Genomic DNA, 16407 nt, shown 5'->3' on the forward strand with positions numbered 1-16407 from the left:
CAGAGAGGTAAATACAGGCGCCCAAGGGGCAGAGGACAAGCATAAATCCCTTACAAACCTCGCCAATGGGGCACTTCAACACAGAAGGGAGGAGAAGACAGGTCCCAAGCCACTAGAAGGCAAACACAATGACTTAAACATCAAACTGCCAAGCAAAACCCTCTTGGCAGCTCCCTTGGGAGGAAAATTAACACTTTTTGCAGACAACTGGCACATCGTCACAAAGGACAAATGGGCCCTAGACATTATCTCACACGAATACAGATTCCATTTCCACGCCTTGCCAAGGATAAAAGGAATGCCACACCTGCCACAAAATCAATGGGCAGAGGCACAAAAACAAATTACAGCTCTCATGGACATGAAAGCCATCCAACTGGTACCTACACAGGAGCAAGGCCAAGGATTTTACTCAAGGCTCTTTCTAGTCCCCGGAAAGGACAATGCTTTGAGACCCATTCTGGACCTTTCAATTTTAAACACTTTCTTGCAAGTACCCAAATTCAAGATGCTAACACTACAGCAGCTTCTTCCCATGTTGGGCAAGAAAGCTTGGCTAGTAACGTTGGACCTCAAGGAGGCATACCTGCATGTCCCTATCAGACAAAATTGCAGAAGATACCTCCGTTTCATTGCAGGTTCAACCCATTACCAATTCTCTGCACTGCCCTTTGGCTTATCTACTGCGCCCACGGTCTTCACAAAATGCCTGGCACCAGTAATTGCATACGGCAGACAGAGGGGAATTCAAATATACCCATACCTGGACGACTGTCTCATACAAGCAGAAAGCAAGGACATTCTCTTACAACACCTGGCTTTTGTAACACATCTTCTAAGTTGCCTACGGTACACAGTAAACGAACAGAAATCAAAACTAGTGTCCTCACAAACTATGACATTCCTGGGTGCCAGCTTGAATACAACGGCCCAGATGGCTTATCTGACACCAGACAAACAACTTACTTCAGAACAATGGCAACAAAGACCCAACTCCCTGCAAGAAACATTCTGCAGGCCTTGGGCTTCATGGCATCTTGCATACTACTAATACCATTTGCAAAACTGCATATGAGGAAATTACAATGGTACCTAAAAAGCGTATGGACTCAACACAGTCACAGCTTGGAAACAATGATAACTCTCATTCCCTGCCTTCAACAGGAGTTTCTGTGGTGGTCACAGGCTTGTCACCTCAACAATGGTCAGCCTTTCACCCTATCCCCAGCCAGGCAAACTCTGACAACAGATGCATCGGACTATGCCTGGGGGACACACATGGCAGGACGGTGCGTTCAAGGCTTATGGACAGCAGATCAAAGGAATCTGCACATCAATCAAAAAGAAATGCTAGCTGTAAAAAATGCTCTGACAGCCTTCAAGGACCTCTTGCATCCAGGACAGCTTATCATAAGGACAGACAACACCACAGTAATGTGGTACATAAACAAACAAGGGGGTACACACTCCTACCCTCTATGCAGGCAAGCAATGACCTTGTGGAACACAGCGCTGGCTTACCAAGTTCAATTACAAGCTCAATTCCTGCCAGGAAAAAAGAACACATTGGCAGACGACCTAAGCAGAAACATCATGGATCCCCACGAATGGAAACTGGATCCACAAGTATTCGCAATGATAACTCAAAAGTGGGGGCTCCCAGATATAGACCTGTTTGCCAGCCCTCAAAACTATCAGCTAACAAAGTTTTGCACAAGGACTTTTCACCAACAAGCTTGGAAAGTGGACGCACTCTTATTCAGTTTGGAAAATGCTAACAGTATATGCGTTTCCTCCACTCCCCCTTCTCACAAAGGTGCTTATGAAAGTCAGGATGGAGAGACCCCGAATAATACTCATTGCTCCAGACTGGCCACGCCAGCACTGGTACCCACTATTAAGGAATATGGCCCATGGCCCACCATGGATTCTACCACAAATTACCCACGTGCTCACACAGCAAGACAATCAGATTCTACACAGCCAGCTCAAAACCTTAAACTTGGCTGCATGACAAATCACCTAGGCAACCAGCCAGCTCCTCTCTCACAAGCTGTTACGGCAGTTATTCTGGAGGCCAGGAGGCCCAGCACCAGGAAAGCCTACTCAGACAAATGGAAAAGGTTTTGTGCCTGGAACCTAGCTAAAGGCCAAAATACCCTTCAGCCTGACATACCTCAGATTCTGCAATATCTAACTGAGATGTTACACAAAGGGCTTTCTTTTTCATCTGTTAAAATCCAAACCTCAGCTATTTCTGCTCACTACAACACGGATACTCCCTTATTTTCTCATCCACTCTTAAGGCAGTTTCTCAGAGGGGCCAAGAACATTAGGCCTCCCAGGAGAGCACCAACACCTACTTGGGACCTCAATTTTGGTCTGGAAAAACTCACGCTACCTCCTTTTGAACCAGCTTTCTCAGCTGACCTAAAGTTTATGTCATGGAAGACTGCCCTGCTGCTAGCAGTCACTTCAGCTAGAAGAGTTTCAGAGCTTCAGGCACTAATGGCAGTAGAGCCTTTCCTCATTTTTCATCAAGACAGGGTTTCTCTACGAACTAACTCTTCCTTTATGCCTAAGGTGGTATCCAGTGTGGCCCTAAATCAAACCATCCATTTTACCCACCTTCTTTCCAAATCCACAGAACAAAGGAGAAAGACTCCTGCATTCCTTGGACATTCACAGACAGCTACGTTACTACTTGGATAAAACTAAGGTTTTCAGAAAATCTGACCAGCTTCTTGTATCCTATGCTACAGCATCACAAGGAAAGGCTATCTCAAAACAAACCATTTCCAAATGGATAGGACATTGCATACGTTTTTGCTACACCACCATGGAAAACCAGTTCCTGCTACCATAATGCCACACTCTACCAGGGCAGCAGCTACATCAACAGCCTTCCTCAGGGGGGTACCAACCAAGCATATTCTGGAAGCTGCAACTTGGAGTTCAGTACACACCTTCACCATACATTATCACTTACCACTTTACTCTAAGACCAGGGCGGGCTTCGCCACTGCAGTTTTGCAGGGCCTTCTAGCCCCTTCTAACCCTGTTTGACTCCTCCGCCCATCCTTAGCTTTGGGATTCTACCCAAGTGTGATGACTGCAGCAGGGTAACACGATGAACATAGTACAGTTTTGTACCTACCATAAATGTAGATGTTCGAGTGTATACCCTGCTGCAGTCCATGTTGCCCTCCCTCCATCTCCTCTAAAACTAGCTGAACTTATCTCTGTTCTATACAACCTCTGTGGTGTATTTGTTTGTGCCCTAAGGGTTTTGTTTCACTTTTTTCAAGATAGCTATATATATACATATATTTTTGCCTACCTATTAGGGGCACCTGACATCTGGGGCAAGAAAAACTGAAGAAAATGGCGTTGGATGCCTCTGATATACCCCTGGCGCTCTGACATCAGGGAAGAAGCGACAGCAACCGACACCAGACCAAGACTTTGGAATTCTGGCCGACTGCGGGACCGCCTGACAGCAGGATAACCCAAGTGTGATGACTGCAGTAGGGTATACACTCGAACATCTACATTTATGGTAGGTACAAAACTGTACTTTTTCCTTCTAATTCATTTTTCTTTTCTGTTGTGTATTTGGACAGACGTTTTGATTTGTAGCTTTTTTGAGATGACTAATGCTGCCTGTTGAAGAAGTCACAAGTATTCTTTTGTGAGATGGATTTCCCAGAAAGGATTAAGTCTTGCAGTGTCTTTTTTTGTTTTAATAGATATCTTAGTGTGATTTCCCACAGAGGATTACCTCTTATAAACTTTGGCTCTACATGATTGTCACTGTTGAAGTGACATCCTGACCCCATGTAAAAAATGGGAAAATAGGTTGAGAATGAATGAATGGATTGCCTTGCGTGGTGTCTTTATGTTTTTATAGCTATCTTAGTGTTTTCATATCAAAATATTAAACACAAACACCCTGCTTAGGAGGGCTAAACAGTTCTAAGCCTATTTTTAAACACCACAAGTTCACAGATTTGTCCAAAAAGATATCCAGTCCCTCCTCCATAAGTGAGCCATCTTGTAGTTCTGCACCCGTTTTGGAGTCTGGGCGAAAACCTTGAGAGCCCCCCCCCCCCCCCCCCAATATCAAAGTACAGAAAAATGAAGAAGCATAAGAAGGTCTTCAGAAAGGAAAATGGGAGTAGAATGTGTGAGGCTTGTAGTGATGCAGCCAATCTCATTAACCTAGAGATACACTACTGGCGAAGCTACAATTTATCCATCAGTGGTACATGTCCCCAACAGTGTGGATTCTCCCCTACGTTTAATAGCTTTTAGAGGTAGATAGTGTGGTGTTATTCACAGCTCAAGTTAGCCTTCCATCTGTGATACCATGCCATTGACATAACACCAATACCCAGGTATCAGTGGAAAATGTTACCCTACATCAGATATCTCAGTGAGAGACTTGCATTTTTGAATCACTGGAGGCAGCTGACATTCTAGAATTTTAAGTGGATCTTTTAGCAAATGGGTCCATAGCTCAGGAACCATTCTGGGTTCAGTTTTTGCCCTTATCTTCGAATAGGACTTTGGCACAAAAGATGTCTGCATCTTGGGCATCAGTTGTACGCATGTCAGTGTATTACCTCTGTTCCTTGATTTTAGAAAATTTGAAGAGGAATATTTCATAGTATTGCATAGGGAGATATATCTTTCTTTGCTTTGACCCCATACCTATCTACTTTAACCAGGAAAAGAAGTCCTTTGTCTTGTAATATTCCCCTGAATCAGAATTGAAGGAGAGAATCTCACCGATTCAGACCAGACCCTGTGGCCCTTAGGCTACTGTATTGGTGAAGGTAACACAGTCCATCTGGAAAAAATGTTTATTTTTTTCCTCTTTACCAACAGTTAATGTAAAAAGAGAACATTTTAAGTACGTGAGGGCAGGGCAAAAATCTCTGTCCTACACAAAAGAGACATGATGAGGGTTTGAGAATAGAACAACGTAGTTTATTGAGGCTTTTGAAGATGTGTTTGAAAATGGTACTTTTGTGAAACCTAATTTGCCTACTGTCCCCCAGGATCTATAGGGTCTAGAAGCAGTACCAATATTTATTTAGGACATTTATGGAATACCCATCAGTTATTTCATAAGTAGCAGTGAGAAGACATGGAATTTTGCCAGCCTGAACATACTCCACAGTGGCAGAGAGACCAGAGTACCAGTCTGTCAGTTTAGTGCAGAGGATTAAGCCTAGGAGCTAGCACTGAATTTCATCCTGTAGTCATGGGTTTGATTTTTACCTACTGTGTATCTTGACAAAAGTCACTTAACCATCTGCTCCTGGTTACACCTTAAAACTGGCATCTGTGCCTAGTGGAATTATCTAGTTTGTAAAATAAATAGCAGACAAGTTCGTAAAGAAATTGCAGACCTCAGCCACTGTAAGTGTGAGAGCAGCCTGTTAACAGACTCACATTTTCATTGCCAAGAAGAGATAGTAAAACAAGTTGAAGGCCTAGCTCAGGGCATTTGGAAAGAATAACTGAAGAATAATGTGATCAGGTTGTTAAGTCGCTGTGTTAGGTAGATTCGGTATCATCTGAACTGCTCATAAATATGCACATCGTTTGACTGAGTTTGACCTATAAACTTGTGTTCTATTCACGATTGGTTTCTGAGCCTTAAGCTTATTGCTTGCTGGAGTAGTAGATAGCTCCTCTCTGTCCTGAATAAGGTAAATCAGGTATTAGAGAATTAATGTTTTTGATCCGGTCAGACAGTGAATCTGTAAAATGTTGCTTATGCTGTATCAGCTGCATAACCACCAACAAATATTTGCAGATTGTGTTAGAACTGTAGATTCTGTTTAACTGTTCAAAAAAGAATCACTTTTTTGAAAGTTGTTGTTGTGTCTTTTGGCTTTTTCCCGGTTAGGGGTCGCCACAGCAGAACTCCAGTCCGCTAATGATTGGTAGTTGATTTTTACGTGCCGAGTTACCAGCCCTGACGCACAACCTTCAACGAAGGTACGCCCATTCAAGCATGTCTGCACGCAGAAGACGCTCTAGCTGAGAATCGAACTGGACAGCATCTTACTGTGAGGCGACAATGCTACCGCAGCGTACATATGCTAAATAATTCTGACCGGAACATTACATACATTTATCAAACATGATGTGAATGAATAATAGATACTTCAGCCTATTGCTTGTTTAATAGAAGTGTCAGTGAGACATGCTTGAAAATAAACGGGTTTAAAGTTAAGGATTCCATTTAGAAGTTGCTTAATGGTTTAAAACTGGGTAAGAGACCTGCTGTCTCTTAGCTCTTGAAAAGTGGAGAGAGCTTGACCCATGGACATTATTGGTAACAATAGAGAGAGAGAGATTCAGATCAGAGATTACCTAAATATGACCAACCTTGAGAAGGCATACCAGCTGAGGGAAGGAGACGAGCTTCACAGCTCAGACAGGGATCTCTCTCCATTTTTTTTTGACAGCAGTAACTACTGTTAATAAATATGGTCAACAGTATCTGTTGTAGTAGTAGTCAGAACTGACGCAGCAAGACCAAGATGAAGACATCCCTTTACAGGATAAAAGAACTCCTTGAAAACACACACACACACACACACACACACACTGTTCACCTGAATGTAGCAATATAACATTGTAACATTTTGAAAATAATGCAAATATGTATGTAAAAGTTAGTGCTGTACACTGTAGTTAAAGATACTTTTTAAAGGAAAAAATGGTCTTGCCAGCTGTTAACCAGTCCCCAATGTGTGTTATTCATTCTACAGGACAAGATGCTTGATGTTTATTGGCTGCTACGAGTCTGTATCCAAACCATAGAGCATGCTGACCGGACAGGCTCTCTCTTTGCTTTCACTCCAGAATATTACTTGAATGTTGCCATGAACAGTTACAGTGCCCTCAAGAACTACTTCAGCCCTGTCAATAGCATGGAAGAACTTCCAGGTACTGTTTTGTCTTGCTGTTATTTCCTCTTTATATTGAATGATGGGTGGAAGGTGAAAATGATTTTGCTGCCTCTTGGCATCTTGCTAACAAACATTTCACACTTTCAAACCAGCAGTCAACTTCCTTCCACTCCCCTTCTTTTTCTTTTGCATCCCTCCAAACCATGGGAATTTGTTTTCTATTTTAGGGATTTAGCATAGTGATTGTGGTTGTATGAGAGAAGGGAAAGTCACTTGGACATGTACTAAGGCTGCGTAGGCCAGAAAAGGTCTCCATTGTCAGTAGTAGTACTTAGGAAAACTTCTTCAAAGTGCCAGTACATCTGACATCAGCTCTCAAATTAAGATAAGTAGTAAGTTTGTTAAAATGTTAAGAAATTAATGCGTGAACATGATTCTTCCTGTTTGGGTACCTGTAGTTTTTTGGTTGCCCAAGTCTTCTTAGAATTAGTTAACTTGCTAGCTGTCTGTTGCAGTTAGAAGATGTTTGTTTTGTTTTGCTTACCTTGAAAGTCCAGCTGGGCACAAGGCTTCTTTTCAGCGAAGGCCTGAAGAGAAAAGTTTCATATGCTTAAAGCAGAGGAATAAAACCTTTGACTTTCACATTTTCACATTCTGTGCAAATACTAAAGCATTGCATGTATATATGTGTGACATTATATGTTTGTACTTAATAGTAAGACGCAGTAATACAAAAGGGCGTACAAATGAACTTTATACATATTTGGAATAGTGCATCATGTAGTACATTGCACGAGTGTTTAAACAATGCCATAATTTCAGTGCTGAGGTGGGTCAACAGAATTTTAAGTACATCACTTTTTGTGGTGGTGCTAGTTGGTAGGTTTAAACAGTGTATAGAAGAGAAGTGAGCTAGACTGAAATGGGAGTCTTTGGCTAGTAATAGTACACAGTTGTAGTTTTATACAGTAAGGAATAAGAACATTTTATAGAAAATATAGAGTATAGTACAGAAGCACATGGCTCTAGTTGGGGGAAATGCCAACTATAGTTTAATTATTTTTTGTACTTAATAGTAAGAAGACTTAGTAATACAAAAGGGCTTACGATTGAACTTTATACATATTTGGAATAGTACATTGTAGGAGTGTCTAAATAATGCTGTAATTTCAGTGCTGAGGTGGGTTAACTGAATTTTAAATACATCACTTATTGTGGTAGTCCTTAGTTGGTAGGTTTAAACAGTGTATAGAAGAGAAGTGACATAGACTTGGAAATGGAAGTCTGTGGCTAGTAATACTTTACAGTTTTAATTTTATACAGAAAAGAGTGGGTCTAGTTGAGGGAAATGCCAACTATAGTTTACTTATTCATTTTTTAATCTTATCCTGAAAATGTAACAGCATAGCCAAAAATTGAGGAGCAGTGTTTTTTAGATTAGTTTTGAAGGTGTGTGGTTTTTCAGTGAGTCTAATAGGGAGTATGATGGAGTTCCCGGCCTTGGAGATGTGGCTGTAGTATAGAGCTTCTCCAACTATTTTATTGGACTTATGAACCATGAGGAATGTGTTTATCACTAGAACAGAGTTGCTAGTGGGGGAGGTACATTTGTAACAAATTGCTGAGGACAGGGCACCTTTTAGAGTGATGCAGTAGCAGTGTGTGAAGAGGGTAGTCCTGCGACTTTTGCTGTGATAATATTAAACTCTGTTTAAGAAATCCAGCTTTTTTTGAGAACTTGTTGAATATGCAAACCACATTTCAAGTTATTGTCAGTACTGTCAGCTAGTAGTTTAGTGGTGTAGACTACTACTGTTGTGTTGTTGGAGGTGGTGATTTTGAAGTTTGTTTTGTAATTGGTATGAGGCTTTGGGGTGAAAAGGAGTAGCTTTGTCTTCTTTGGACTCGGAATGCAGTCAGATTTGACCAGCCAAGTTTCATTGTGAAGGAGTCCTGAGTGTGTTGCTGAAGCTGAGTAGTTTTCTTGATTGAGTATATCAGATTAGAATTATCAGCATAATATATTAGATTGGCATTTTAACAGCATTGTGCAAATTAATAAATATGTTGAACAAGAGTGGTCCAAATATTGATCCTTGTGTTAGACCAAGAGATACTGGTACAAAACTTGAGTAGCTTCATTGACAGCTTCAGACGGTCTGACAGGGAACTCTGGAGCCAAGAGAGGGTAGGATAGGATAGACCTAATGATGCTAGCTGAAACAGTAGCTTGTCATAAGTAGCGCAGATGCAATATTTGTGTAGTATTTTTGACAGATGTTGATTATGAAGTTGAGTAATGCAGTGCTAGTGCTGTGGTTTGGTCTGAAACTGTGCTGGGTAGGAGAGAATAGATTTTTGTCAAGGATATGTTTAAGTAAAAAACAAAAAAAGGATATAATTAAGTAGCTGAATGTGGATGCATTTCTACAAGATTTTAGACAAAAGTAAAATAATGGCTATGGGCTTTGTTTCCTCCTTTGTGAGGAGGCAGGATGTAAGAATTCTTCCAGAGAGAGGTCATATAAGATCCTTGGATAGTTGTATTTATGAGAATAAAGATAGGCTAGGCTATGGCTTCAGCGGCAATTTTCGGATAGTTGCCTGATAAATTATCAGTGGCAAAGATGGTGAGTTTTTACGTTTGAAGAGGTACTACCTTATGGTACAGTTGGGGACAGAGCTGAGGAAGAAGGCACTGGAATTGTTAATGAGCTGAGAGGTATTTCGGGAACGTTTATTTTTTGTTAAGTAATGAATGTATGGTGTTTATGAAGTAGAAGTTGAATGCAATACTGTCTGGATCCATAACAGGACATGGTTTGGACTGTTGGTATCTGTGACATCCCCACCCTGGGCCAGTAATCAAGCAGCCTGAATCCTCACCACTGGCACTGGAGAGGGACGTTCATTTGGAACAAAAATGGATGCTCCCAGTATTTCCAGATGCATCAAACACAATTTCCCTTAAGAGCCCACAGGGAACACACACAGTCCGGGGTCTGGATTTCTCGGTCTGTCTCCTTTCAGGTCCCCAGTAAGACTTCCCACTGGCACAGCTGTAGATTTGAGACCTCAGCTGAGTGTCCAAGCCAAGTTCTCTACCACTTTCTCTGTGAAACCAGTGCTTTTGTGCCCCTGCTCCAAGCAGCTGACACATACGGACACTCTTTGACATTTGATTTTCACACACGCATATGCTTTGGAAAGGCTGGTGCAGATTTACTATCTATACCCCCTCTGTCCAGACTATAAGGTAGTTACATCACCACCAAACACCCCAAAGCCAGCTATTTTAAGGCTCTTGGAAGGGTACCCAATTAAACTGAGTGAAATTAATAGCAATACAAATGGTAATATTGACCAAACAGCAAGGGTTTCAGGAGTGGATGCACTGTCACAGAATAAAAAAAAGTACTTTCAGAGGTTAAAAAATTCTCTAAAAGACCAGCCATAATGAAAAGCTTCAGTATATTTAATAATAAATAATAACATAACATGAAAATACTAAATATCTGTTTACAATAAAACCAGACTCTCAGTCACAGGAGATATTAAAAATAACACAGGTGGACAGGTTCAGACGGTTACAGAAAAACAATACTTAACTAATCTCACTATATTTCCCTGAATTAACTAAATAATTATTATTCCCTGGTTACTTACTAGAGCAAGGCAAGATGAAGTAGGTGAGGGGTCCTTCTCTGTTAAGTTCCAAAAACAGACTGCTCTGAGACTTCATTCTCACCTAGTATTAAAATAACATTTTAGTGATGGATTACAGAATGACATCACATACATCTGGTCATCTGACTTCTGGTTTCCATGCTACCCCCAATGCTAGAAATTGCCAGGATTTATACATGTGTCATTACTACACACACACACACAGCCTTGCTAAGATCTGCTGCAGCTCCTGGAAGTTCTAAAACAATTTCAAACATCCACCCTTCCAGAGTAGCAATTAGTTCACCCCAAAGACAATGCAGAAAGCTTCCTAGTACAGACTTTTTCTCTCTGGCCGCACTAAGAACTGTAAGAATCTTTATGGCCTAAGCCAGGTAATGTAATTTCAAACTGTTTTCAAAATTAGGTGGATTGAAATTTACCTCTTCTCTTCCACTATCCTCTGTTAAAACATGTACATTAATAGATACAATAATACATGTATATTTCTTTTCCTGTCCAACTGGTATATTTCTTTTCCTGTCCAACTGGGCACACTGTTGGTACATTTTTAACACAAGCAGCTTTCAAATAAATTTATCAACATACACATTTGTACAAATCAGTTTGATATACAAATGAGATACAATACTTTACAAAATTCCAGCTAGCTCTGCTGGCATATGTTCCACATCCACTGTCCTACTTCTTCTGACACAGCTGGCAATACATCATGTTGTCACATCTGTCAGGCATTGAAAGTGTTTTTCATGGAGCTCCAGAACTCTCTCGGGGTTTTTTTGGTCAGTGCTTTCCGAGCTGTAGTAGTAGTACATTTTATCTGTCTTGACTTTCTTTTTGGTAAGATTGTGGAGGCATCTAAAATTTTCATGGTCTTGTAGAGTTTATGTAATTTTTTACCAGTTTTTCCAGGCCTTATCCCTTTTATAAATTAGTATTTTGATGTTGAAGGTCAGCCAGGGGTAAGTGTTATTCTTATATTAATGTGAGGCAGAGTCATGTCCTTGCATTGTGTGAAGTTGCAAGATACTTACCTTAAGATGTGTATTCCTAGATAACAAGATGACCTTTATCAGAAGTTCCTTAGTTGTTGAATATTTGACTACTAATGCTGCTGTCCAGCAGAGCTTTTTCATAGCAGTTGCCACAAGGGGTTATGCTTTGCTTTATCATTCTGTCATTGTTCACATCTGTCTAAAGGGACTCCTGTATCTGTAGTTTTTGCCTAAAACTGCTGTGTGAGAATTTGCTTTTAAACAACATAAAATGCAAAAGATTGTTCTAGATTAGTTTTCAGCATTTACTTTTGTTTTGCCATCTTCAGAATTTTTAGTGTCTAATTCTGAAACCTAAACCACCCTTCTGCCGTTGCATTTGTCTGTGATATTTTGTGAAGTGAGACCATTTACTGTCTGTGTATTCACTGGAGAAACTGACTGCTTACCCAAGTCCTATATTTTTGAAAAAACTTTTTTAAGATGATGATGGTGTTCCTTTTGAAATGTTATTTTTTGACAGAGTTCAGAAACAGAGCTAGAAAAAAAAATGAGTATGGTATGAAGATGTCCAACCTTGTTGGGAACAGGCTAATGCTGATAAGCATTAAGCAGGTTAACATCCAAAATGTTCACAGGCTAACTGCTTTCCTTTTACCCACGATAGTCTTTTAATAGACCTTCCTGTTTAAATTGTGTTGGCTGTTATGTTCTCTTTTACATGTATAATCCCAATCGCTCCTGCTAGAAAAAAAAATGAGTATGGTATGAAGATGTCCAACCTTGTTGGGAACAGGCTACTGCTGATAGGCATTAAGCAGGTTAACATCCAAAATGTTCACAGGCTAACTGTTTTCCTTTTACCCACGATAGTCTTTTAATAGACCTTCCTGTTTAAATTGTGTTGGCTGTTATGTTCTCTTTTACATGTATAATCCCAATCGCTCCTTCTTTTAACTTCAAGTCTATATTTTGTGTCCGTAAATGTTTTTTTCCCTTTTTTCTAAATTAATTGTCACATTCTACTATGGCATCCATCAAGCCTCCCCCAAATGGACTTGGCCATTCATTCTGTATTAGGGAGGACCTCTATCCTTAAGATCCACCAGGATGAGATGGAGCTCTAGGGACTAGGAACTAGGAGATGGAGGGGGCCATTATCCTGGCAGACATCAGAGAGTTTGTGCTTTTGACAGCAACCCAACAATGATAGCTTTCTAGTGTTTAGCCTAATCCAGTCCTTTGCTGTGGGAGCAGACTACCTGTGTCACTCTGGTGACCCACAACACCCTCCCCCTGTGAGTACACACTGCTATCCACTTGCTCATGAGACCTACCACCATAAGATTGCTTTATGGGCTGAAACCCGCATTTAAAGATGCAAGCAGAAGATAGGAATCTTGTTTTCTCCTAAACCCCTCTTTAAGATGGGCGCTCCCATCATCCTCCCTTGTGTGCACTAAGTGCTCAAGTTGCTAATTAAATTTGGGTTGCCTGGTTCATACTTATGACTGTACTGCTGTGCACCATTGGTGCATGCAAAGTCTTCCTTTTTAGTCAGTTTTGCTTACTCCAGTTTCCTGGTCTAGGCCTTGGGACATTTCATTCTCCTAACACGTCCTTTGCTGTTAGTGTTTATCATTTGCTTTGGTAACGTTTTTGTTATTAAAAATTATTAATAATTCTAGTCTCCAGCTGTTTTTTGTTGTTTGCTGTAGTTGAACTCTGTGATAATTAGTTTTTAAAATGTATAACCAAACATTAGAAAGTGTAGGTCTGGTCACAAAAGGCTCCCTGTTGAAATGTCGGCACTCAAAATGCCAAGTGATGACAAGCAGAAAAAAAGATTGAAAACTCAGAGTGAATCTTGAAAATTGCTCTTCTCCTTTAAACTTGTTTTTGTGGGGAAGCCCTCCCCCCTCCACATATACATTCCTGAACTTATGTATACCAACTCCAGGATCACTGTGCCTTTTAGAAAAGGGAATATTCCAAGAAATGGCATCTTGTACTTGGAATATACAAGTCCAATTGTTCAGCCATTCAGTCTCTGCATTTCAGGAATTGTTCTAGCATGTCCTGATATTTCAAATGGTTACCATCACAAAACACTACCTTGACATCTTTGTACTGTTTAAGAGAAGAGCATTTTGAGTGTCTGTGTGTGTGTGTGTGTGTGTGTGTGTGTGTGTGTGTGTGTGTGTGTGAATTGCATGTTATATCGTAAGCAGTTTTTCATATGTTTCAGGCAGGTGTATTTTAAATGGGGAAGTCTTATCAGTGATTATTGTATACAATAAAGATATTAAAGCAAGGAAGTATTTTTTAGTTGGTAGGTATCCAGTCTTTTTCACTGTTTCAAGGTAGGAAAGGCGGTAGAAAGAGATGAGTTAAAGGGATCATAATGTTGTACTCTTGGGCTGCTGGGGTAGCGGCTGTAAATGTATGTTAATCACATTGTATGTAAAATTAAGATAATAATCTCCCCTGTTTTAATAGGGGTGGGAGTCTGTATTAATATCCTTAGTTTAAGCTATAGGCAGTTTTTTTTAAATAAATAGTGTGAAAAAAGTAGACAAATTGATGAAACACATGGAAAGTGGTTGCTTTTTTGTATTTGCAAAGTAATTTGCTATTTTGTTTCCTTTAGCATGCTCTCATTAGGAGATGGAGACTACAAGTACAGGCAGTCAACCGTAAGAAATCTAAATAGTTAATTCTCAGTGACATTTACAAAGATTCGTTCATGCATCAGCAGTGTTACTAGTTTTTTTTTTCTCATTACCAACCTGTTTTATTAGAATGAGCTGTCTGCAGGAGTAAGCAATTAGTCACAAGACCTCTGATTACTCTATATTGAGAGTAATTTGCAAGGTACATTGTGAATAACATTTATTGGCAAGCAGTTCAATGAAACCACATGGAGTTTGAAACTGTGGGGAATAAATGAGTTACATAAGTAGTTGCCTCCCAGACAGCTTTAATTCTTTAATGCATTAAATGTAACAGTGCACAGTTTAGTTTGTTTATATAAAGACAGCCAGTGCACTTTTCTTAGGGTTAAAAGTTAGCTTCCTATAAGCATGCAAGCTGTTTTCATCACAAAGTGGAACAGAGATGAGAAAAGAATAGATAGCAGCAAGTGCAAGTAAGAACGCAGGCTGTAACATGCAGTTTAGCTTGGGTAACCTTAATTTCAGAATAGGTAATGCTTGTGGGTGCAGCCTATGATTTGAGGTAACTGCTCTTATTTGGAGGGGTGAACTTCATTTTTTGAAAATGTACATAGATCTGATGTCTGTTCCATCCATTCCTCAATGGTTGGATATTTGAATGCACCTTGTATTTGACTGCAGCTACTCCAGACTTTGGATCCAAAACTCAGTCTCCTTCTCTTACCCATAATTCCTCCTGCCCATGTAGTTACCTCAGATCTCATTTTCCGCTTGTGTGATTCAGACATTGCCTCCACAGCTCAAGCTCTGTTTAGCTAAGTACAAGTTCTTTCTGAATAAATTTTAGGATTTATATTCCTTCCCTAATTGATTTCCTTCTCCTTTTACCAGTTTTATTACTTTAGAAGTTATCTTGGAGTAGTTAGAGGTTACTTCTCAGTAGTTATTCTCATGCTGCTTTGGTGCCCTTTCTCTGCCTTTAGTGTTTGGTGTTTCTCTGTATTTTTGTAGTGTAGCTTACTAGCATAATATCTTTTCATATTAGCTTTATTGTATATTTTTGTAAGTTGTTATAGTAGTGAATGTTCACTGGTATCTTTTGCAGCATGGCCAACAAATCTTCAGGCTTTAAAAAAATGCATGGACTCTGGCCATAAGATTCCAAATTTGGATTTGCACATTAAATGTGTGTCCTGTCTTGGTGCTACCCCTGCAGACAAACAATGCTCCATCTGCACTGCTTTTGGTCTTCTGGCCATTGCCAGCCATAGGAACAAGCTTGTTTTGAAGGGACTTCTCCCTGCCCCTGCAGGAAATTCGCCCGATACTCACTCTTCTGCTTTTGAAGCTTCCCCCTCTGTCAAAAGGAGTCTGAGAAACATAAAGGGAAAGAGTCATGAAAGACCAAAAGAGAAACCCAAGGAGTGCAGGAAGAGATCTCCAGATCATTCTTCTTCATCTACTAAGACTCTAAAACTCACAAAATCTTTGAATCCAACCCTCATCTTTGATCCAATAGTTATCAGATCCAGTACTCTGACATTATCAGAACCTATAATGTTCATCGTGTTTCACTGTTGCGGTCCTTACAAAATGGGTTATCCAGCTCCCGGTAGCCCACAGTCGGCCAGAATACCAAAGTTCATCGTGTATGATGTCGGCTACCCTCGGATTTGGCCTGATGCCAGGTACAAAAGAAGAGAGCCAACGCCATTTCCTCAGTCTTTCTTGCTGCGGAGCCCGAAACAGAAGCATTTTGCATGAGTGCAGGTCGGCTGAGTACCTTCTTTTTGTATTCCGACTGCATAGTTGAAGACATCCTCAGATAAGTACCCCATTGGGGACCCTCTTTTCTTGCTTCAATGAATGTCAGAGAAAGTTAATAACTGTCTTGCCTGTGGAAAATAGATTCCGCACCGTGATTTTCACTCCCATTGTATTACTTGTTTGGGCCTTCAGCATGACATCCCTTGTGTTCTCTCTGCTTCTTTCAACCCGCGTACCATACGTCGTAGAGTTAGGATTTTGTTCAAGCATTTCAGTTTTTGGCCTAAGTTCATCGGTATGGCGTCTTCTGGTCTCCCGACTTCAGATATTCTTAAGAAGCGCAAGGATAAG

At 40.4% G+C, this 16407-nt stretch overlaps 1 protein-coding gene across 2 annotated transcripts in view; it reads left to right on the plus strand.

Annotated features, from left to right (window-relative positions):
- RNF123 (ring finger protein 123) overlaps positions 1-16407 on the plus strand; it is a 4282987-nt gene that overhangs the window by 1899110 nt on the left and 2367470 nt on the right. For both annotated transcript variants that reach the window (XM_044077780.1, XM_044077781.1), the window contains exon 27: positions 6792-6969. In XM_044077780.1, coding sequence (XP_043933715.1) covers positions 6792-6969 — 178 coding nt within the window. The remainder of the gene's footprint in view (positions 1-6791; positions 6970-16407) is intronic.

The sequence above is a fragment of the Protopterus annectens genome, chromosome 7.part0 (assembly GCF_019279795.1).
Source record: "Protopterus annectens isolate FY-2018-M chromosome 7.part0, PAN1.0, whole genome shotgun sequence".
In the NCBI taxonomy this organism is placed as follows: Eukaryota; Metazoa; Chordata; order Ceratodontiformes; family Protopteridae; genus Protopterus; species Protopterus annectens.